The sequence below is a fragment of the Motacilla alba genome, chromosome 25, assembly GCF_015832195.1.
Source record: "Motacilla alba alba isolate MOTALB_02 chromosome 25, Motacilla_alba_V1.0_pri, whole genome shotgun sequence".
Taxonomy (NCBI): domain Eukaryota; kingdom Metazoa; phylum Chordata; class Aves; order Passeriformes; family Motacillidae; genus Motacilla; species Motacilla alba.
In genome coordinates, this window is record NC_052040.1 from 1587005 (window position 1) to 1607827 (window position 20823).

Below are 20823 nucleotides of genomic sequence, written 5' to 3' on the forward strand. Positions count from 1 at the left end.
CGCCCACGCCGCCCCCGGGAGCGGCGACACCGGCGGCGGCCCCGCTGCTCCCCCCAGCCCCGGCAGGCGCACGGAGATGGCGACGGAAGAGAGTGAACCTTCATTTATTCTTTAAATAAACCGGGAGCGGTCGGGGAACAGCACACGGGGAGCAGCGGAGGAGCCCCGGCCGCAGCGGGACCGGGAGGGCACCGGCCCCCAGAGCTGAAGGCACGAAGCCTCTCGCCAGCCCCGGAGCCGCGGGGACAAACCGGGAGCATCCGAGAGAGATGGACTGAAGCAGAACGCATGAGACCTGTCCCGGGCATCCCCAGGGACACCAGGACAGGGGACAGACGGCAGGTAAGGGGACAAGGGGCTGCGCGCCAGGACTGGCTCAGCCCCCGAAGGCCTTGGCTGAAGGGTGCTGGGGGCAGCAAGGGGTCACAGTCCTCCAAGCGGGTGGGAGGGGGACTGGAGGAGCCGTTCAGCCCTCCCTGGAGGCAAGGGGGTGCCATGTAAACGCCAGGGCTGCTCCTCGGCACCCAGCCCGGCTTTGGGGTCCACGTGGGCTAAAGGCAGGATCCCCACAAGCAGCAGCTGCCCGAGCTCTGCCTGTCCCTGCCCTGCTCTCCTCATCCCTGGGCCCGAAGAGAGGGAGAGGATGGGGAAAGGGACAGGACAAAAGGACAAGACACCCTGGGGAAAGCACCGGCCCCATCCTCATCCCACTGGAGCGAGCCCCAGCAGGAAGAGGGGGATGACATTCTTGGCAGAGCATGGGGGTCCCTGTGCACACGGGGAGCAGGGGACCCTCCACACCCCAAGGGAGCACAAGTGTCATCACCAGGCGGGGAAACAGAGAGCGCAAGGAAGGCAAGTGACCGTTCCAGTCCCTGGGAGCAGCATTCCAGCCATCTGGAGGAGGCTCCTGCCCCCAGCAGCTGGCGCTGGAAGGGAGGGCGACGGCTCAGGGCTCGGCCTCAGCACTCCCCACCCTGCTCCCCCCAGTCTGCTGAGGGGAGGGGACCAGCACAAACCAGAACGGCCTCTGTCCGTGAGGAAAGGGGGTTGAGAGCAGCAGACGATTCAGGCACCAGCACTTCCAAGCTGGGATGAGGCAGCCTCTGACAGCTGATGCGGACGCACGGGGATCCAGTGAAAGTGCCACTCGGGTTTCCTCTTCCTCGGGAGGAGCCCCGGGGAGGGGCAGGGCCGGGCACCCGCACGGCTACGGGGCACGGAAGGCGTTGGTGGCCGCGCCCGCGGCGGCGTTGGCCGCGGCCGTGCGCACGGCCTGGTTGGAGAAGACCCCGGCTGCAAACTCCTCCTGGGCCTTCTGGAAGCTGGCACCCGTGCGGCGGTACAGAGAGTGGATCTGAGGGCAGGAGGGGCTGGGGTCAGGGCCGGGGCTGCAGGCCCTGGGTAAACAGAGTTGTGATGGCCCAAACCTCCCCAGAGGGACGGCTTTGATCCCAACCCACCTTTTTCAGCATAATGATCCCCAGCACAGCCACTGCCGTGAAGGACAAGGACACCAGGATCATCATCACGGCCACGGCCTTGTTAGTCCGCAGGGCTATCAGGCTCAGGATCCAGCCACTGCAAAACAAGAGGCTGTGGCCCCCAGGTTCCCTCTTCCCCACCCGCCTCTTGCCTTTGCAGGGTCAGCGCAGGGCCCACCTGAATCCCCAGTTCGGGATGCCGATGGCCTGCAGCACATACATCACGTTCTGGGCAAAGAAGACGAAGAAGAAGACAAAGAAGTTGAAGGAACTGTCGCTTCTGGGAGGAAGAAATGAGTAAGGTTAGGCCACAGAAAGAAGCTCTCAAACCTTCCTTAAAGCAGGAGAACAGGGAGCTCGGGGCAGAACAGCACACCCCGCAGAGCCAGAGGCCCCCAGGAGCTGGAGCGGGTGCCCGGGGCTCGGGGCCACACCTGAAAGCTTTGTACATGGGCCGGTACCAGCAGACGAAGGAGCAGGGCGTGTAGAGCAGAGCCCAGAGGATGGAGAGGCCGAACCCAGAACCAGATGAGGGATCCACGCAGAACCAGGCGAGCGAGGACAGGAAGTTCAGGAACAGAGCGATGGTGCTGGCTGAGGGACAGGACAGCGCTCAGGAGCCAGTCCAGGCTCCCCCAACCCCCGCGACCACCTGTTCATCCCGATTCCCCCGGAGCAGCAGCACAGGATATTCGTCCTTCCAGCGGCTGCCGGGCTCTGCCCCGAGGTGCCCCCGGAGACTCACCCATCCAGAGGTAGTACATGGTTGTGACTGTCTTCTGGAAGTCAGCAGGGATCTCCACCGGGATGTCCTGGTAGAAGCAGGGCTTCACCGGGCAGAAGGACGGCAGCGGGGGCCAGTTGTTGAGCCTCGCTGCGGACGGAAGGGGGTGAGGAGGAGCGAGGAGGGCTCCGAGGGGGTCCCGTCCCTGCCCAGCCCCGCCGCCACTCACTCTGGGCACCGCCGAGGGCCGCGTTCTGCAGCTCCCGCTCCCGCCGGTCCAGCTCCTCCGCTTTCCGGTTGAGCTCCTCCTGCCGCTTCAGCAGCTCCGCCGTGGCGGCGGCGGCCGAGGCCTGCGGAGAGGGGAGGCACAAACCTTGGGCTCCGGCCGGCGCCCGTGTCCCGGCCTGGCGGCGCCTCGCCCCGTACCTGCGAACCGTAGGAGCCGTAGTTGCGGGGCTCGGTGGGACTCGCCTTCCGCGGGGGCTGCGCGGCCGCCGGTACCGGGGGCGGCGGCGCTACCGAAGGGGTCTGGAAGGGCGGCGGTGGCTGCAGGGGAAGAGGAGAGAGGTGAGACCGCGCCGGCAGCGGGGAGGGCTCCGGTGTCCGGGAAGAAGATCCGGTACAGGGGCAGGCCCCGGTGTCCGGGCAGGCCCCGCCGCTCACCGCGTCGCTCTCGAAGGGGTTGTAGCCATCGAGCACGGCGCCGGGCCGGGCCTGCAGCGCCGCGGGGTCCTGGAAGGGGTTGTCCGGGAGCACCGCGGGGCCGCCGCGCTGGGCCATGGCCGGACCGGGACCGGGAGACCGGGAGCGCGCCGCACCCGCGGGACCGGCGCCGCCGCCGCCGCCAGGCCCCGCCCCTCCCCGCCGCCGATTGGTCGCGCTGCGGCGTGACGTCATCGGGGAGACCCCCGCCGCAGGGGGCGGCTGCGCACGCGCCGGAGGCGCGCCGGGCGGGGCACGCGCGTGACGCGGCCACGTGTCCCGGGGTCACGTGCGGCGCGCCCGTTCCCCCCCGCCCCCCGCCCCGCCTTTCCTCCGGGTCCCCCCGGCACGGGGGGGGGGGGGCACGGGGCCCCATCAGCCCCGGTGTCCCGGTGTCCCCTACCCATCGCCCCCCGGTGTCCCGGTGTCCCGGTGTCCAGTCCATCCCCCATCGCCCCCCCCGGTGTCCCGGTATCGCCCCCCACGGTGTCCCGGTGTCCATCGCCCGTCGCCCGGGTATCCCGGGTGTCCCGGTATCCATCCCCCGTCACCCCCCGGTGTCCAGGTATCCATCACCCCCCGGTTCTCCCGTGGTTCCGGCTCCCCGCCCAACCGGACCCGCCGGGACAGCGGCTCGTCCTGCGTGTCCCCTCGGTCCGGCTCCCTGCTCTTACCGGGCGGCCCCGGTTCCGTTCGCCTGCTGCCCGCGCACCCTCCCCATCCCCCCGGCTGGTACCCAGGGGTCGCGGGGGCCACCCCAGCAGCTGTCACCGAGCCGGACCGACAGCCAGCCAGGGACCCACGGCACGCCGAGCGCTTGGGGAATTTCTCTTGTGTCTCCTGGCCCAGCTATTTATAGGAATCTCCAAATCCTTCCACTCCAGCTGCCCGTGGCCTGCACACTGACCCCTCCCGGGTCCTGCTCAGCATCCCGGGAGCAGGACACGCAGCCGTCCCTGCCCTGTCCCCTCCCAGTGCTCAGCACACTGCTAAAGTCACCCTTCGCCCTCCGAACACACTGAGAGTGCCATGTGAATGCCACAGCTGAGCTCCCACCTCAGCCCAAACCTGGAGCTGCTCCCGGCAGAGGTGGCAGCTGTGGGTTTGGGTTTTGGACACCAGCATGAGTTTGTTATTTTCTTGAAGTCTAAGGTGCGACTCGGCCGATTTAATCCTGCTCCAGCCTCAGCGTGGGGCTGGGCACAGGAGGCAGTGAGGGCTCCCAGCCCAAGCTCAGGGAGCTGGGACCACAAGCCCGTGGAGATGGCTCAGTGTCACCCTTCCTGAGGGTCCCCACACTCACTCCAGGTGAAAGCAGATGTTTCCTTTCCCCTGTGCATGGTGACAGCCTGATGGTGCCACAGCAGAGCACATCTGTCACCCACACCCCAGCGAGACCCTCCCCCTGCCATCAGCTGTGACACAGGGAACAGCCCGAGCCAAGGCCCAGGCTCCCTGCAGAGCTGGGAAGAGTCAAACAGACACCCTGCGGTGGTGGAGGACAGCTGGATGTGTCCCCTTTTCCAACAGCCACCGGCAGCAGCCAGCGCTCCCCAGCTGAGGCTGAGAGGCTCCTTCAGGGGAGGGAACAGCTGCCTGAGGGCCCCACTGTCCCCTCTCTGCCTCCCACCCCAACCCTGGAGCCAGGGCATGAAGAAAGGGCCAGTGCCTGGTGTTTCTGCCCCACACAACAGCATCTGCTCAGGTCCAGCTGCAGCCCCGAGGGCCAAAAGCAGCTCCTACTCCATGTGGCCTTGGGAGGAATGGTGCAGGTGGATACAGCTGGACCACAAAGCTCCTTTCATCCCTCTCCTTCCCCCACAGGGCGCAGCAGAACAACCCCAGGATCAGCTGCTGTCAGGCCAAACCCAGACCAGGTGCTTTATTCACTTCATATTTATTTTTCACAAAGACTGTACAAAATTCTTATAAAACTCTGGTGTGGGGATGGGCTATGACATTGATCCAAAAAATAATTCCCATGCAGTCCCACCAGTTCCATAACTTACAAGGAAACAGATAAGCTACAGAGAGCTGCGAGTCCTGGAGTATTTACACCGAGGAGGGCAGGAACAGGAGACTAAGCAACACAGGACGAGAGGTATTTACAGCACGGACACACGGGCCCCCCTCGCCTCACGGGAACGGCAGCAGCGACAGCAGGTCAGGCCCTGGTGCTCCTAGGCCGACAGAGAATCTGGGCTATTTACAGTATCTCACATATTAACAGCTTTACAAACGTGTCCAGGAAGTTCATCTCATGTATATTAAAAAAAAAAGCACCAAGTGTCTGAATAGAAATCACACAGGCCTCCACGGGGGCTAGAATCCGAGGGCTGGCTGGCACCTGTGGCGTCACCGGCTGATGTCCCGGCTCGAGTCCCACATTTTTGTGCTGGGCTCCATGCCTAGCATGTCAAAGAAGGGGTGCTTGAGGGCCTCAGCCAGGGTGACACGCTTGGAGGGCTCGTACTCCAGCATGCTCTCGATGAGGTCGAACAGGCGGTGATGGTCCTCGGCCTCTGAGGTCAGGTATCGCTGCCAGGTGGAGGGGGAAGGTGAGGCTCAAGGAGGCTACACCCTGCCCTAGGACGTTCCTGGGGCTCAGGGATGTTCCCTGGTTTGTTCACACCATCACTCAGCCTGCAGCTGAGCTCTGCACTCCTCTATCCAGAACTGACAGATTTTCCCACACCCTCCCTTCCCCAGACACTTCCTGAACTTTCCGTTGCCCTCCACTTCAGATTAAACTCAGGCTGCTGCAGCCTCCTATTGCTGGGACAGCCAAGGCTCCCTTCAAACCACCCTTCTGCTGGCCCCAGCTTGCCCAGACGGAGAAGCTGAGGAGGGGCCAAGCTGCCTTACCCGCAGCGGTTTGCAGTTCTCCCGAACGTAGCGTCCAGCTGAGGTGTTCTCGTCCCAGTCCAGGCGGCCGTGGTAGAAATATTTCTGTTTCCTGTCACAGTAAAACGTGGCAGAGGTTACACCTGAGCCCAGCACAGCCTGCAGCAGCAGCAGGGTGCCAGCCAAGGTGGGACACGGCTGGTTGGCTCCAAAGTGGGATCTCCCCCAGGGAGAAGCAGTGCCCGTGGAGCAGGAGGGCTGGCACACCTGCAGGGCCCAGCTGGCCTTGCTCACCTTGTCTTCCGGACCATTCGAGAAGGAATTGGCCCCAAAATCCTCTCCATCATGGCCAGGTGCTCCCGGTTGTCGTGTGTCTGGGAGAGAGAAATGTAAAGGGAAGGCATGGAATAGAGATTCCAGTGGTTCTGCCTCCAGCTCTGGGTATTCCCGCACCCAGAACCCCTTCCTGGCCAACACCTTGGGTGTCTCTGCAGGACTGAGTGATGGAGGGACCCCCATCAGTCTCAGGGAAGCAGCCAGCATCCTCTCACCAGTTGGGAAGTACCCACACAACACAGTTCTCACCTGGAAGAGGGTGAAACCCACATAATACTCAAAGATGATGCAGCCAATACTCCACACATCACAGGGCTGGCTCCAGCCAAGCTCTGAAAAACAATGTTCTTTAAATAAATGATCCAGTTACAACCCAAGAGTCCAAATCCCTCTTTCTTTTAAAAACTAATAACTAATAAAAATAAACTAACATCCTATTCCAGCCAGGCTCCTGGTGCTCTGCTGGTAATATACTGCCCAGCTGGCAGCACTGCCAAACCACCAGCTGATGGTGGATCAAGGAATCTGCAAGGCTGGAAAAGACCTTCAAGATCACCAACTCCAACCTGTGACCAATCCCCACCTTGTCACCCAGTCCAGGACACTGAGTGCCACATTGAGCCATTCCTTGGACACCTCCAGGGATGGGGACTCCAAACCTCCCTGAGCAGCCCCTTCCAATGCCCAACCACCCTTTCCAGGAAGAAATTCCTCCTGATGTCCAACCCTGGCACAGCTTGAGGCCTTTTTTTCTTGTCCTGTCCCTTGCTCCCTGGGCTCAGAGCCCAAGCCCCCATGAGGAAGCTGTGGTGAGTGACAGGGTCTCCCCTGAACCTCCTTTTCTCCAGGTGGAATAAACCCAGAATAATGACAGGGCTGTAACCATGGCCTTCCCAGGAAACAGCACTGCAGAGCTGTTAAATCAAGCCCTTCCCATCTCCCAGGGCAAACCCAGAAAGGTCCCGAACGATGTGGAAGCCAAACGCTCTCCAGCTCAGCTGGGTACAAGGGGCACAGCTGCCCTGGCAGACGCAGTGGCACCTTACCCAGGATGACTTCAGGGGCCCGGTAGTGCCTGGTGGAGACGATGGTGCTGTGATGCTCATGGTCGAAGGTGGCACTGCCAAAGTCCACCACCCTGATGGCCGTGCTCTTCACGCTCCTCTCATCCCGCTTCTGCAGGGGGGACAATGGCATCCATCACCTGGCAGCTCCAGCCCCTGCCTTACACAGCTGAGGGCACCACGGGAGGGGAAAGCTTTGGCAGCCCCACAGCTCAGCCCCAAACAAGCTCCCACCACCAGCCAGCTACACCTGGGGTCACCACAGCCCACTCAGCACTGCCTGGCAGATCATGCCAAGCCCTGAAGGACTGCATGGAGCCCACAGTCCCTGGGGCTGTGCCTGATTCCCCTGGCAAGGCCAGGGACACCAAGAGGAGAGCCAAGTGAGGCAGCGTGTTACCTTTTCCAGGTTGTAGGAGAGCTCGTAGTCAGAGTTCACGAAGAGGATGTTCTCTGGCTTGAGGTCAGTGTGGGTGAGTTTATTGTCATGCAGAACTGAGGGAGCAAAGACAGTCTGGGTGAGGGGAGAGAACAAGGCTGCATCCCCCCAAAAAGCCATCACTGCTGCAGTTTGCTCATACTGGCACCAGCTGAACCCACATTTCAACCTGGGCGTGAACAGCCAGGCAAAGCCCAGGCCATGATGCTTCAGTAGAAGCACAAAGATTTATTGTATTGATCGCCAGAAGGTGCAGGGGGGTGGATGCTGGAGTGCTCTGAGCTACTGCCAGCCCACAAGCACCAGAAAATGAAGAGGATTCACTCCCAGAGGGGCAGGAAGGCTCAGGCTCAGAACCACAGCAAAAACTTGTTGCTCTGGGCCACCAGTTGCAGAAGGGCAACCTACTCAGCTCCCCGGGTCAGCCCAAAGCAGGGGGAGAGCAGCAGGGAACACTTACACTTCACAGCCTGGCACACCTGGAAGGCCATGTGCCGTACTTGGTGGATGGGGTAAGGCAGGTAGTTGTTATCCTTCAGGAAATCAAAGGTGCTGAGCCCCAGCAGCTCGAAGGAGATGCACATGTGGCCGTGGTAGTCAAACCAGTCAAACATCCTGACGCACAGACTGACAGAAACATTCCAGTTGGGAACAGCTCTGCAGGCACCACTCACCCCTGCATCAGGCTCCTCCTTCCCCTGCTCAGTCTGTATCTCACAGCAAGCCAAGATGCTTCCAAAACTATCTAGGATCATGTTCAACCACACAACACCAAGCCCCCCTTCCACCCCAGCCCTGAAACCAGCCCTTCCTGCTGAACACCACGAGCACACTCACTTGGTGTTCTCGGGATCCTTCTCGTTGATTTTCTCCAGCACGTTGATTTCCAGTCGAGCAGCCTCTTTGTATTTCTCTACGTTTTTAATGATTTTCAGAGCAACACGTGCACCACCCCTGCGGGAGAAACAGCGAGAAAGCACAAGGTGAGCCCTGAGCAGGTAAGAGGGGCTGTGCCCTGTGAAGGGACCTTCTGACCAGCCTGCCTTGCCCAAGCAGGTTGTTATTAAGGGGTGTCCACCAAAGGTGTCCCCTTCCCTCCCTACAAAACAGCCCCGAAGCTTCCCCCAGCAACACAAAGAGGGCGAGAGCCTGGAGCAGCACAGAACATTGAAAACCAAGAGACTGATTTTCACCCCGGGCTCCTACATTATGCCCAGAAGGCTCCGTTGCCAGCTGTGGTCCCCCCTTTCCCCACGTACCTCCGGTGATCCATGCACTGCACCACTCTGCCGAACGTGCCTTCCCCCAGGGTGCTGATAATCTCATCTGGGAGGGAGAGAAGGAGAGGGAAGGAGCTGAGAGAGGGAGCAGGACCTGGCTGCAGCGATACACAGGGCAGAGGAGAATGCATTGCAACACCTAACCTGCACACAGCTGGAGAGACCGGAGCAGCGGAAGGCTGACACCGGCTGCACAAGGCAGCTGCCCTAATTCCCTGGCACTTCAGTAACAATACACAATATAAACGTAGCTTTAACAAAAGGGGAAGGAAAAGGAGAGGGTTTCTCTTTAATAAACAATGAAAATAAAATGAAACAGAAAGATAAGACAGATCTGCGACTGCGATGGGAGCTTAACTAGAGAGCTAAATTATGTTACGATTTGGCTGTACATCTTTCTTGTAGCCAGTCGCCGACGCGATAGATCAGATGCCCCTCGTCGTCGTCCTCCACACTCTTGGCCCTTCTGCTGCTCTGTCGACTCCGCTGCTGGCCCAGGCAGACAGGGAATTCATCATTCACCAATCAGATTTTCAAACCAGCGCAGCAGCCAGCGTCACGCATTGGTTGGTTTGGAAATTCACATGGTTGTTTGAGGAGGGGTTGCAGGAGGAGATTCCCAGCCAATTCATACGGCACAGAGGAATATATAACGATAGGGATATTGCAAGGGAACATGTCAAGATACAACACACTAGCTCAGAAAAGAAAAAAACAGTTTGCTTTTCGTTGTAGCAAAAAAAAAAATAAAAAAAAGAAAAAAAAAAAGAAAAAGAAAAAAATAAGAAAAAAATAAGAAAAAAAAGAACCTACAAACAGCCCCAACCCGAACCAGTGCGACAGCAGAGCTGTCAGAGTGAGGGAGCTGAGGGGCACGGAAAGGACTGGCTGCTCTCGCTCCCACGGGGGCTCAGAGAGGAACAGCACCGGCCTTCGGGTCCTGGGGACTGCCTGAGCACGCCGAGGGCCAGAGGCCACGGGGAGGAGCTCCCCGGCCCCACGGGCGTCGCACAGCAGGGGCAGCAGGAGGCAGGTGCTGGCTGGGAGGTCCTGCACGAGCCCAGGCTGCCCCCACAGGCACCCCTATCCCACTCCAATAACCGCCCACACAGCTTCCCCCAGCCCCGACACTCAGGGAAAGATGAACTCCGAGATTTCAGAAAAGCAGCCTTGGATACAATGATCCATCCAAAACGGAAAGTTCGCGGTGACTGCCTGGGGAAAGACGGACACTTCTTCCTAGACCCTCCCCCAAAGAAGCTGATCCTGGAAGGACTAACTTCCAGAAGAGAAGCAGAACCCAACAGGGAACAGGGACAGCCCTGGGATGAGGCAGATAAGAGGTTTATGCTGGAGAAGAGAAAACTCCTGCCTTTGGTTCCTCAGCTAAGTATCCCCATACCTTTGAGCAACCAGCCGGCAGACTCGGGACCCAAATCCAGCCCCCAATCCCCTCCCTGGACACAGAGCCAGAACAGACCAGACAACACTGAGAGCTCCACACACAGAGCAGAGAATGTGTCTGGGGTCTAACAGAAGTGGAAGGTGAACAGCAGAACGGACAAGAAGAGAAAGCCAGGGATGCTTCCGGGAAGAGCCTGGGATGGTTCTGCCTCCACCTGAGCCGAGCGCTCCAAAAGCTCTGCTCCTCCGCAAAGCCCACATCAGCTGGGCCCACCCAGGAGGATCCTGCTCTGGAGCAGGGCCTAACCCTCAGAGCCAGGGCCCGAAACAGGGACCACAGGGGCAGTCACCTGTCACAGGCTCTCTGGGACTGGGACCAGCTGAGCGCTGGCTGTTCGAGCCTTGCACCAATCCTGCCTGGCTGGGGCTCCTACGCAGCGCTCCGTGAGCGCCACTGAACGGGAGCGGATGCAGCACCACCCTGGGGACCCGCCAGCCTCGCGGGGCACTCCTGTCCTCCCACCTGAGAGAGGGCCCGAGCCACCCGTGCCCAGCTGGCACGGGGCGGCGCCAGCCACGGCGCACAGGGACGCAGGGCAGCAACGCTCTGCACCAAAACTCCTCCAAAACACACACACAGCTCAAGCCGACTCCGAGACAGCGTTTAGAAAGTGAGTTTTCTACTTACCCAGCTCAGCACCTGGGAGAGAGAAAGGTTACAGGGCAGGCGCGGCACAGCAGGATACTCACCGATGAGGAGCGGCTAAAGGACCGGCTGCGGCGCCGCCTCCGCCTGTGCTTACGCCGGCTGCTTTTGCAGCTGCGGTAGCTGCCCTCGCGGTCCCGGGAGCGCCGGTACTCGTAGGAATGTCGGTACTCGGGCTCGTAGTAGGCGTCGCCCCGCTCGCGGCTGTAGTCGTTGCGCCGGTAGCTGTCACAGTAACGCCGGTCGTAGGCCCTTCGGTCTGCAGAGTGGTCGTCGTAGCTGGGCACGGGGATGCGGAGAGGGGACGGGTGTTAATGGCTCTGCTACCCCAAACGGTGTAAAATGAGCAAGATGGCTTCTGGGGTAGTGTTGGAAATGGGAAAAGGTTTAATAAAAGGCAAAATAACAAAGCTCTTAGAGAGAAAAACCGAGCCGGGGACAAGAGGTCCATGCTCCTGCTAAAACACTCCACAAAAAGGGTTATTTCCTTTGTTCTCTTCTTTTTGTAGTGAATTACTGTCCGACAAATTACCTAGGCTGGACCTCTTGCCTCCATCCAAACCTCCAGGTTTGAGGTGAAGTCCCTAAGGTCCTATGAGGTGTCTTTGTACCAAACTGGGAGAGAAACTTCTGGGCGTTTTGTCTTTTTAAGCAGACAAAGAATAATTTGGTCACTCTGTCAACAGGGAGCACATTCCTACATCGGGGAATGTTGAGGGGTTGGAATGGACTTGAAGATCATCATCACCTCTCACTAGACCAGACTGCCTTGTCCAGTCTGGCCTTGAACACTGACAGGGTTGTGGCAGCCCCATCCAACCTGTGTGCCAGTGTCCTCACCACCCTCACAGGGAAGATCTTCCTCATGATTAGCCTAAATTCTCTCTCTTTCAATTTGTACCCACTACTCCTTGTCCTGTCACTACAGTTCCTCATGGAGGGTCCCTCTCCAGCTTCCCTGTAGGCCCCTTTAATACTGGAAGGTGCTGTGAGGTCTTCACACAACCTTCTCTTTTCCAGGCTGGAAAACTCTCCCAGCCCCAATTCTCTCTCAACCTTCTCTTCTCCAGGCTGGAAAACTCTCCCAGCCCCAATTCTCCCCTCAACCTTCTCTTCTCCAGGCTGGAAAACTCTCCCAGCTCCCCTCAACCTTCTCTTTTCCAGGCTGGAAAACTCTCCCAGCCCCAATTCTCCCACAACCTTCTCTTCTCCAGGCTGGAAAACTCTCCCAGCTCCAATTCTCCCACAACCTTCTCTTCTCCAGGCTGGAAAACTCTCCCAGCCCCAATTCTCTCAGCCTTTCTCCATGAGGAAGGTGTTCCAATCCTCTTAACAACTTCCCACCCTCCTCTGGACCTGTTCCAACAGTTCCAGATCCTTGTTATGTTGGGAACACCAAAACTTTTGCAGTGCTTTGAGGAGTGGGAGCCCAAGGCAAGAAGCCATGAACTGCCAACCCGTGGCATAACAAGGGGGACAGGAATCTGTGTCCCAGCCAGGTGAGGGACACTGAGGGACACTCTGAGCTGAGGACCCCAGATCTTCCTGTACTGAAGGGATAAAAGCCCAGCAGTCCCTTGTTCAGGAGCTCTCCTTGAAGGCACCAGCTAGAGCTGTTACTCTGTAATTGCACCAAGATTAAACTATTTTTAAGGACTGAGATGTCTGAGTCTCTGCTGTGAGAAGCCAGGGCTGAGCCAGTCAGGAAACTGGTCTGACTGGGAGTGTGGGTGTGCAGGGAGTCAAACAGGGCAAGCACTGGGTCACTGAAGCCACTGCTGTGAAGGGGCCTCAGTCCCAGCCCAGGCGGGGCAGTGGCACTGCCCGAGGGGCTCCTCGGTGTCACACAGGGAAGCTTCCCCAAGAGGGGAGCGAGGGGCTTTGGTGACAAGCGCTGCCCAGGCTGTGACAGCTCAGAGCAGGCCCAGGTCACGCGGAACCGGGGTGAGTATGGATGACTAGGCCATGATTAAGGGACTGGAGCATCTCTCTTAATGAGCAGAGACTGTGGGAGGTCTGGAGAAGACTGAGAGGAAATCTCATTACTGCACATCAGTATCTTCCAGGCAGGTGCCAGGATGGTGCCAGACCCTTTTCAGTGGTGCCCAGCACCAGGATGAGGAGCAAAACCATCAACTAAAACACACCACACTCTACCCCAACACAAGGAAATTGTTCCCACGGAGGGTGGCAGAGCACTGGCACAGCTGCCCAGGGTGAGCGTGGCACCTCCCTCTCTGGGGACATCCCAAACCCACCTGGACGTGTCCCTGTGCGCTGGGTGACCCCGGAGGTCCCTCCCGGCCCAGCCCCCGTGACTCTGCGCTCACCTCCGGGATCGGACGTGGTAGCTGTCCTCCCGCCGGTGCCGCCGGTCCCGCTCGCTGCTGCTGGACCGGGACCGCGTCCGCCGCCGCTTGTGCTTGCGGCTCCGGTAGCGCTCGTGGTAACTGCCGCGGCTGCTGCGCTCCGACGAGCGGTACCTTCGGGAGTGCGGCATCTGCGGGGACAGCGGGGACCGTCACGGACCCGCGGGGAGCCCCTGGGGACAGCGGGGACCGTCACGGACCCGCGGGAACCCCCTGGGGACAGCGGGGACCGTCACGGACCCGCGGGGAGCCCCTGGGGACAGCGGGGACCGTCACGGACCCGCGGGGAGCCCCTGGGGACAGCGGGGACCGTCACGGACCCGCGGGAACCGCCTGGGGACAGCGGGGACCGTCACGGACCCGCAGGAACCCCCTGGGGACAGCGGGGACCGTCACGGACCCGCGGGGACAGCAGGGACTCCATGGGGACAGCAGGGACTCCATGGGGACAGCAGGGACTCCATGGGGCACCCATGGGGTCAGCAGGGACCCTGTGAGGTCACCCGGGACCCTGTGAGGCACTTGCGGGGTCAGCAGGGACCCCACGAGGACAGCAAGGACCCCGTGAGGCACCTGTGGGGACAGCAGGGACTCCGTGGGGACAGCAGGGACAGTAAGGCAGCCATGGAGACAGCAGGGACCCCATGAGGCACCCGTGGGGACAGCAGGGACACTGTGAGGATAGCAAGGACCCTGGGAAGCCCCTATGGGGACAGCAGGGACCCCGTGAGGATGGCAGGGACCCTGTGAATCCCCTATGGGGACAGCAGGGACAGTGAGGCACCCGTGGGGACAGCAGGGACCCCGTGGGGACAGCAGGGACTGTGAAGCCCCTATGGGGACAGCAAGGACCCCATGAGGATGGCAGGGACCCTGGGAAGCCCCTATGGGGACAACAGGGACCCTGTGAGGATGGCAGGGACCCTGTGAATCCCCTATGGGGACAGCAGGGACAGTGAGGCACCCGTGGGGACAGCAGGGACCCCGTGGGGACAGCAGGGACTGTGAAGCCCCTATGGGGACAGCAGGGACCCCGTGAGGATGGCAGGGACCCTGTGAATCCCCTATGGGAACAGCAGGGACAGTGAGGCACCCGTGGGGACAGCAGGGACCCTGTGAGGCACCCGTGGGGACAGCAGGGCAGCATTAACAGCTGCACGGGACAGGAACCCAATGTGTATGGCTGCCAAGGGGATCTGAGAGATCCCAGAGCCCCGCAGGACAGGGGGAGACCCCCCTGGTCATCCTGCCCCGTTCCCTTTCCCAGGTTTGTATCCCTCCTCCACACCTGTCCCCAGTGCCCCCAGCTCCAGGAGCAGCCTTTGCACCTTTTCCCTCGAGGCTGCCCAGGAAGGAGGGGAGCAGCTCCAGGGAAGGTGAAATGAAGCCCTGGGTACCACCAGAGCCCCTGGGCAACGTGAGAAATGGATTTACAGAAAACCCCTCCAAGCCTGACAGACCTTTCAAAAGGCGGCCTCGCAAATGAGACTCTGGAGAAATAAAACTATGAAAGATGCACTGGAGTGGGACCCACGAGGGGTAACCTGAAGTTATTTGCTTTAAGGCATTTACAGCATGGTGTGGCTAAAGCCGGCAAGCCAAAAACGATTAGGATGTATGGTAATTAAGAAATAGTTCATTCCTGATTGTGATGGCATGAATTATAACATCTGTACTGTCTCACCCTTCATGTGAGGCTGAGAATAGAATCAAAGTTCTTTAAAAACACCTCTCAGTTGCCCCTCGCTGGGTCAGAAAAAGGCTCAATCCAGCAATGCGTGCCCAGAGAGCAGCTCCTCAAGAGATGCCTTGGGTTGACAGCCAAGTGACATCTACCCCGGGCCACAGGGGTGGGGAAGGGTCTGGGGGTATTTGGTCTGCTCAGCTGGAACTCGGGAGAGATCTCAGGGGGCTGCAGCTTCCCCAGGAGGGACAGCTCTGGTCTCTGCTCCGTGTGACAGTGACAGCACCCCAGGGAATGGCTGGAGCTGGGTCAGCGAGGTTTAGGATGGATTATCAGGAAAAGGTTTTCCCCAGAGGGTGCTGGCATTGCCCAGGCTCCCCAGGGAATGGGCACAGCCCCAGGGCTGCCAGAGCTCCAGGAGGGTTTGGACAATGCTCCCAGGGATGCCCAGGCTGGGATCCTTGGGGTGTCCTGGGGAAGGACATCAGGACTTGCTGATGCCTGTGGATCCCTCCCAGCTCAGGAGATTGGTGACACACGTCCCTGTGTCCACGGAGAACCAGCCAGGAGCAAACCCTCCCTTCCCAAGGACATCAACAGAGCCCTGCAGAGCCTCAGCTCTGCCCCTCTGGAGAGGCCGGAGCCAAAGGACATCAACAGAACCTTGCAGACCCTCAGGGGCTCAGCTCTGCCCCTCTGGAGAGGCTGGAGCCAAAGGGATCCAAAGGACATCAACAGAGCCCTGCAGCCCCTCAGGGGCTCAGCTCTGCCCTTCTGGAGAGGATGGAGCCAAGGGGATCCAAAGGACATCAACAGAGCCCTGCAGACCCCCAAAGGGCTCAGCTCTGCCCCTCTGGACAGGATGGAGCCAAAGGACATCACCAGAGCCCTGCAGACCCTCAGGGGCTCAGCTCTGCCCCTCTGGAGAGGATGGAGCCAAGGGGATCCAAAGGACATCAACAGAACCCTGCAGACCCTCAGCTCTGCCCCTCTGGAGAGGCTGGAGCCAAGGGGATCCAAAGGACATCAACAGAACCCTGCAGACCCTCAGCTCTGCCCCTCTGGAGAGGCTGGAGCCAAGGGGATCCCGAGGTGAGCTGGCACAGCGGGTGCAGCCCCTCAGACCCTGCCAGGCCGTGCTCCACAGCTCTCAAACGTTCCCCACGCGGATTCTGGTTCCAAGCACAATTCATGGAATCGTGGAATGTTAACGGGGAGGGAACTTCACGCTCATTCAGCCCCTCCCCCTGCCATATGCAGGGCCACCTTCCACTAGCCCAGGCTGCTCCAAGACCCCTCTGGCTGTAAACGCCCCCGGGCCGGGGCAGCCCCGGCTTCTGCGGGCAACCTGAGCCGGGGCCGCGAGAGAAGCCGGAGCTCCCTTCACCCCAAGAGCTCCCGTGGCAATTTCCCCCATCCAAAATGCCCCCGGCCGCGTCCCCGTCCCCGCCCAGCGCTGACATCACCGCCAGGGCTCGGACAGGCCGAACCGGCCCCGGCGGAGGGGTGATGGGGGTACGGGCCCGGTTCCGCCCGCACGGGGGGCTTTGCCCGGTTTCCCCCCGAGCCCCGCGGTTCCCAGCCGCGGGCTGAAGGGAGCGCGAAGGCGGCGCTGGCGGCCCGCCAAGCGCCGGCTCCGCGGAACGAGCACCGGGGCTGCGTTCCGCAGCGGGGCTGGAACCGCTTTGGGGACGGTGATGGCGGCCGCGCCGGGCGGGGCCTCCGCCGAGCAGCGCCGGAAGCACCGGGACACCGGGAGAGATGGGTGGAGGGCGGGGCGGCCTCAGCGCGGAGGCCCCGACCCGGTCCCTCCGGGCCATCCGGCCCCGCCGCCCCCGCGGGGACGCCCGGGCCGCCGATTCCCACCGCGGCCCCGCCGGGAACGACAAACCGGGCCCGCCCCGCGCCGCCCTCACCGGCCGCGGCCTACCCACCCCGCCCCGGGCCGCGCCGCCCCGCCCCGCGCCGCGCCGCCACGCACCGTCCTCGCAGCCAGCCCGGTGCGCTTGTCCCACAGGAAATCCGTGATGGCGGCCGTGGGCCCCCGGGCCCCGCTCAGCTCCTGCCGCCGCCGCCGCCGATCCGGGTCCTGCCAGCCCGCGGGGCCGCGCACGCACGTACGCGCTCACGTACGCACGCACGTAGGCGCGCGGAGCTGCGTCACACTAGGTGGGGCCGGTGGGCGGGGTTAGAGCCGAGGGGCGGGACAGGCTCCGCGCAGCGCCCTCTTTAAGCCACGCCCCCTTTCAGACCAAGCGGCGCGGGCTGGGCGAGGCCGTGGGGCGGGGCGAGATCCGAGGGGCGGGGCCGTGATAGATGGCCCCGCCCACCTCCTCCCCGAAGCCACACCTCGCCCTCCTGACGGCGGCGGGACGGAGGCGAGGGGCGGGGTCGATTAATGGGCGGGGCCTATGCTGAATCCCCGCCCATCGCCTCCAGGAGCCCCGCCCCGTGCCCGCCCACAGTCTTCCAAGCCACGCCCCTCCTCGCTCCAGTGCCTGCGATGGGGCGGGGCTAGACATAGGGGGCGGGGTTCCTGTAGGCTAGCCCCGCCCCTCTCCCCTCGAAGCCCCGCCCCTCCTCGGTTCCTCCGGCGGTACCGGGGCCGGACCGGGGGGCGCGTTCTCCTTCCCGAGGCACCGCCCGCCAGCCCCGCCCCGCCCCGCCCGCCGCGGGGTCCCGCCGCCGCCGCCGCTCCGGTGCCGCTCGGGCCTCGCCGCTCCCCGCGCCGCCGCTCCGGTGCCACCGGCGCTTGCCGGCTGCCGGCGGCCGCCGCGCCCGCGCCGGAGCGTGCGCAACAGGCGGGCGCCGGCGGAGCTTCGTGAGCGCTCGGTGAGCGAGCGGCCGCGGGCGGCGAGCGAGCGCCCGCCCGCCCGGGGCCGGGCATGTGCGGCGGGGCGACGGGCAGGGCGCCCGGGCAAGGGCGTTTGAAGGAAACGTGAGGCGAGGCGGCGGCGGCGGGATGGAGACGGCGCCGCGGCGAAGCCCCGAGCCGCGGGAGAAGCCGCCGGTCCTGGACGGGGAGGCGGCGGGGGCGCCCGCGGGGGCGTCGGGCGCGGCCCCGGCCTCGCCGGCGGCGACGGAGCAGATCGTGGCGGAGGGCGAGGCGGCGGCGGCGGGCACGTTCGTGCAGCGGCAGCTCGGGGCGATGCTGCAGCCCGCCGTGAACAAGTTCTCGCTGCGCATGTTCGGCAGCCACCGGGCCGTGGAGATCGAGCGGCAGCGGGTGAAGTCGGCGGGCGCCTGGATTATCCATCCCTACAGCGACTTCAGGTGGGACCGGGGCCCCGCGACCCCCGCCCCGGCACCGAGCCCCATCCCGGCGCCGGTCCCCGCTCCGGCTCCGCCGCCCGGCCCGGTGCCCGCCGCCGCTGTCCGTGGTGCTGAGCGCGGCCCCGCCGCCCGACACCGTAGGGGCAACAAGTGCCGGTAGCCGGGGCCCCGCACCGGCCCGGGGAGGCGGCTGCCGACCTCCGGAGCCCGGGGCCGCGCTGCCCCGGCCCCTTCCCGTCTGGGTTATCCCTCCCGCACGGACGGCTCTGTCCTGCCCGGCATCCGCGGGCTCTCGGGGCTCCCGGTGCCCGGGGCAGCCCGGCTCCGCCGAGCCGCGGAGCTCCGCTGACCCGGCCCCGGGCGTGCGGAGGCGGAGGCGGGGGTTGCTGGGCTTTGCCTGCCCTTAGAGCTCCCCCCGCCCTTCTCGATGCTGTTTTTAATTTGATCAGGAGCCTTCATCCCCCTGGGACGCGGCTCCCCGCGGCTGGAGCGGGGCTGGTCACCCAGCGAGGAGCCGGGCCCGGCCCTCGGTGTCACCGGGATCACAGCGGGAGCTCGGGGATGGATGATGTGGGAGGAACTGGGTGTCACGGGGATGTTGAGTCATATAGGGTGGGCTTTCTCCACGGGGAATGAGGCTGCCAGGCAGTCATCTCCCGCAGCAAGCTGTGACATGGATGATGTCCCCAGCCTGGAGAATGGAGCCAGCGCCCGCTGCGGGTCCCTGGCACCTGTAGCCACCTCCCCTCACCACTGGGCCCCTGCCACTCACCGGGTCCCTCGCACCACCCCAGCGTGACACCCAGCCCTGAGAGCACTTTCGGCAGGGAAAGCATCCCAAAGTTTGTGAGCCTTGAGCTCGGCAGGAGCAGCTGCTGCAAGCGGCGCCCTGAAGGGAGCTGGCAGGTAGACAGACAGGGGATTACCCCGGTGTTTATCACATTAGGGAGATACATAAAGGCCACGGAGATCAGGGCCCTGAGTGTTCAGTCCGACACTCAGTGAAGGACAAGGCCTGTCCTGAAGAGCTTAAGCCTAAATCTGAAGCAAGAGCTGCAGGCGGGCTTGGGCAGCTGCAGGGATAGGCAGCTTCCCTGCTCAGCTTCCCAGGGCACAGCGTGGAGGTGCAGGAGGCAATTTCTCAGCTGGGTCAGGCCCCTTCTGCCTCATTTCCTTCCCTGGCCCAGCAAATCCTGGCCACTGGCAGGAAGGTGTTAATTCGGGAGAGACTCCTGCCCCTGGGGTGGGCTCCTCACAGCCCTGGGGTCACTCCTGACCCTGGGGTGGCTCCTGGCCCTGCAGTGGTTTCTGGACCTGACCTTGGGGTGGCTCCTTGAGGAGAGGATGCCTCCCCCTACCCCCCTCCGGCTCTGGTGCTCTCTCTGAAGGAGGCTCTCATGGCACCACAACGTCCCTTCCCCTTCCCCATCCCCTTCCCCAGCTGCAGAGATCCCGGTATCCATGGGTGGGGGGTAGGAAATCCCCACAGGCTTCTGCCGCCTGTAAAAGCTGGTTTGGATCCACTGGGCACTAAGAGCTGCCCTGAAATCACCTTTGGAGATCTGAGCCGACACCCACGGCCAGGGCTGGGACTGGCAGGGGATGCCTGGGGACACCTAAAGCTGGGCTTGCTTTCCCGAGGGCCCACGAAGGCTCTGCTGGGGGATCCCGGGAGTCACAAGGCTGGTGGAGAAAGTCGTGATGTGTCTGTGTGAAGAACGAAAACATCCCGGTGGCATTTGCATGTGAACAGGGCTGCTGGGTGTCCTGACACATCCAGCTGCTGCCGGCATCTCTTGGCTTTCCCTCCAAAGCCTCTGGACCTGTGCACTCTCAGCAAAAGGAGGTGGATGAGGAGTGCCCTCATCCCTCATTCTGGCACCTCCTGTAGGGTTGGACCCTCCTCCCACCTTCCCCTGGCACCAGCGCTGCCTGTCCTTGCTTGGCTGCTGCCTGGCTCACCACAGCAGCCTCCCTGATCCTTTTCTGCTGCCCCAGGAGCTCGGCTCTCCGTTTGCATAACCAGCAAAGCTTATCCCAAATCCTGCTAAGCCAACTCGGGTGGTGGCAGGGAGACGGCGGATGACAAGGAGCCTCGAGGGAGCAAAGCCACATCCTCTCTGAGATCCCCATGGGGCACGTGGCAGCTTTGGGGTGGGGGCAGAGGTGTGCATGCTCTGCCCTGCAGTCGAGAGAGAGAGAGCCAAGCTCCTACACCCCCCGTTCCCACACGGGGCAACTTCTGCACCCCAATTCTGCTCTCATCTGTCCCAGCTGGGCAGCAGGGTGTTAGTCATGTGTGTGGGCAGGCACGTGTGTGTGTGTGTGTGTTTCCTCAGCACCTGCCTCTCTGCGCTCTGTCAGACCCTAACTTTGATCCTGGGTTTATTGTCTGACTGCGTCCCGCCTGTCCCACTCTGGCCCTGCATTCCCACCCTGCAGGTTTTACTGGGACCTCATCATGCTGCTCCTGATGGTGGGGAATTTGATCATCCTGCCCGTGGGCATCACCTT

The 20823-nt window shown here is 62.3% G+C and overlaps 3 protein-coding genes and 1 long non-coding RNA gene across 7 annotated transcripts in view; 2 read left to right on the forward strand and 2 right to left on the reverse strand.

Moving 5' to 3' along the window:
- Positions 1 to 88: 88 nt before the first annotated feature.
- SCAMP3 (secretory carrier membrane protein 3) lies at positions 89 to 3145 on the reverse strand. Its single transcript, XM_038161855.1, has 8 exons — positions 2872 to 3145; positions 2635 to 2754; positions 2438 to 2558; positions 2230 to 2358; positions 1919 to 2078; positions 1663 to 1764; positions 1464 to 1581; positions 89 to 1357 (listed from the first exon to the last, which is right to left on the reverse strand). Exons 1-8 carry the CDS (start codon positions 3103 to 3105, stop codon positions 1211 to 1213), a joined length of 1131 nt encoding a protein of 376 aa, XP_038017783.1. The 5' UTR covers positions 3106 to 3145; the 3' UTR covers positions 89 to 1210.
- On the forward strand, positions 2670 to 5037 carry LOC119711516. 2 transcript variants are annotated; one of them, XR_005259734.1, is made up of 4 exons: positions 3447 to 4218; positions 4441 to 4615; positions 4735 to 4787; positions 4898 to 5037. It is a non-coding gene; the product is annotated as an uncharacterized LOC119711516 (long non-coding RNA). The 2 variants fall into 2 exon arrangements; XR_005259735.1 differs by lacking the exons at positions 3447 to 4218; positions 4441 to 4615 and adding an exon at positions 2670 to 2775.
- Positions 4796 to 17185, reverse strand: CLK2 (CDC like kinase 2). 3 transcript variants are annotated; one of them, XM_038161851.1, is made up of 13 exons: positions 17018 to 17185; positions 13314 to 13483; positions 11028 to 11262; positions 9266 to 9359; positions 8853 to 8919; positions 8431 to 8547; positions 8054 to 8220; positions 7555 to 7649; positions 7137 to 7266; positions 6340 to 6422; positions 6049 to 6128; positions 5776 to 5866; positions 4796 to 5448 (listed from the first exon to the last, which is right to left on the reverse strand). In XM_038161851.1, exons 2-13 carry the CDS (start codon positions 13481 to 13483, stop codon positions 5266 to 5268), a joined length of 1512 nt encoding a protein of 503 aa, XP_038017779.1. In that variant the 5' UTR covers positions 17018 to 17185; the 3' UTR covers positions 4796 to 5265. The 3 variants fall into 3 exon arrangements, with proteins under 3 accessions (XP_038017779.1, XP_038017778.1, XP_038017780.1); XM_038161850.1 differs by having other exon boundaries at positions 9266 to 9362; positions 17018 to 17184; XM_038161852.1 differs by lacking the exons at positions 9266 to 9359; positions 13314 to 13483; positions 17018 to 17185 and having other exon boundaries at positions 11028 to 11142.
- Positions 17186 to 17724: 539 nt separating this feature from the next.
- HCN3 (hyperpolarization activated cyclic nucleotide gated potassium channel 3) overlaps positions 17725 to 20823 on the forward strand; it is an 8414-nt gene continuing 5315 nt past the window's right edge. Inside the window, 1 exon segment of the mRNA XM_038161721.1 lies at positions 17725 to 18465. Within this exon segment, the coding sequence (XP_038017649.1) occupies positions 17999 to 18465 (467 nt within the window). The 5' untranslated portion in view covers positions 17725 to 17998.

Bases quoted from the DNA above. Each gene is read 5' to 3' on its own strand.
- SCAMP3 (XM_038161855.1), bottom strand. From the start codon at position 3,105: ATGACGTCACGCCGCAGCGCGACCAATCGGCGGCGGGGAGGGGCGGGG. The intron at 1,765-1,918 runs GTGTGGCCCCGA...TCTTCCTCCCAG, and splicing joins CCCATGTACAAAGCTTTCAG to AAGCGACAGTTCCTTCAACT. The intron at 1,358-1,463 runs GTGGGTTGGGAT...TCCTGCCCTCAG, and splicing joins GGATCATTATGCTGAAAAAG to ATCCACTCTCTGTACCGCCG.
- CLK2 (XM_038161850.1), bottom strand. From the start codon at position 13,483: ATGCCGCACTCCCGAAGGTACCGCTCGTCGGAGCGCAGCAGCCGCGGC. The intron at 11,263-13,313 runs GTGAGCGCAGAG...CCCCGTGCCCAG, and splicing joins TACCACGTCCGATCCCGGAG to CTACGACGACCACTCTGCAG. The intron at 7,267-7,554 runs GTAACACGCTGC...TCCCCCCTGCAG, and splicing joins TCTCCTACAACCTGGAAAAG to AAGCGGGATGAGAGGAGCGT.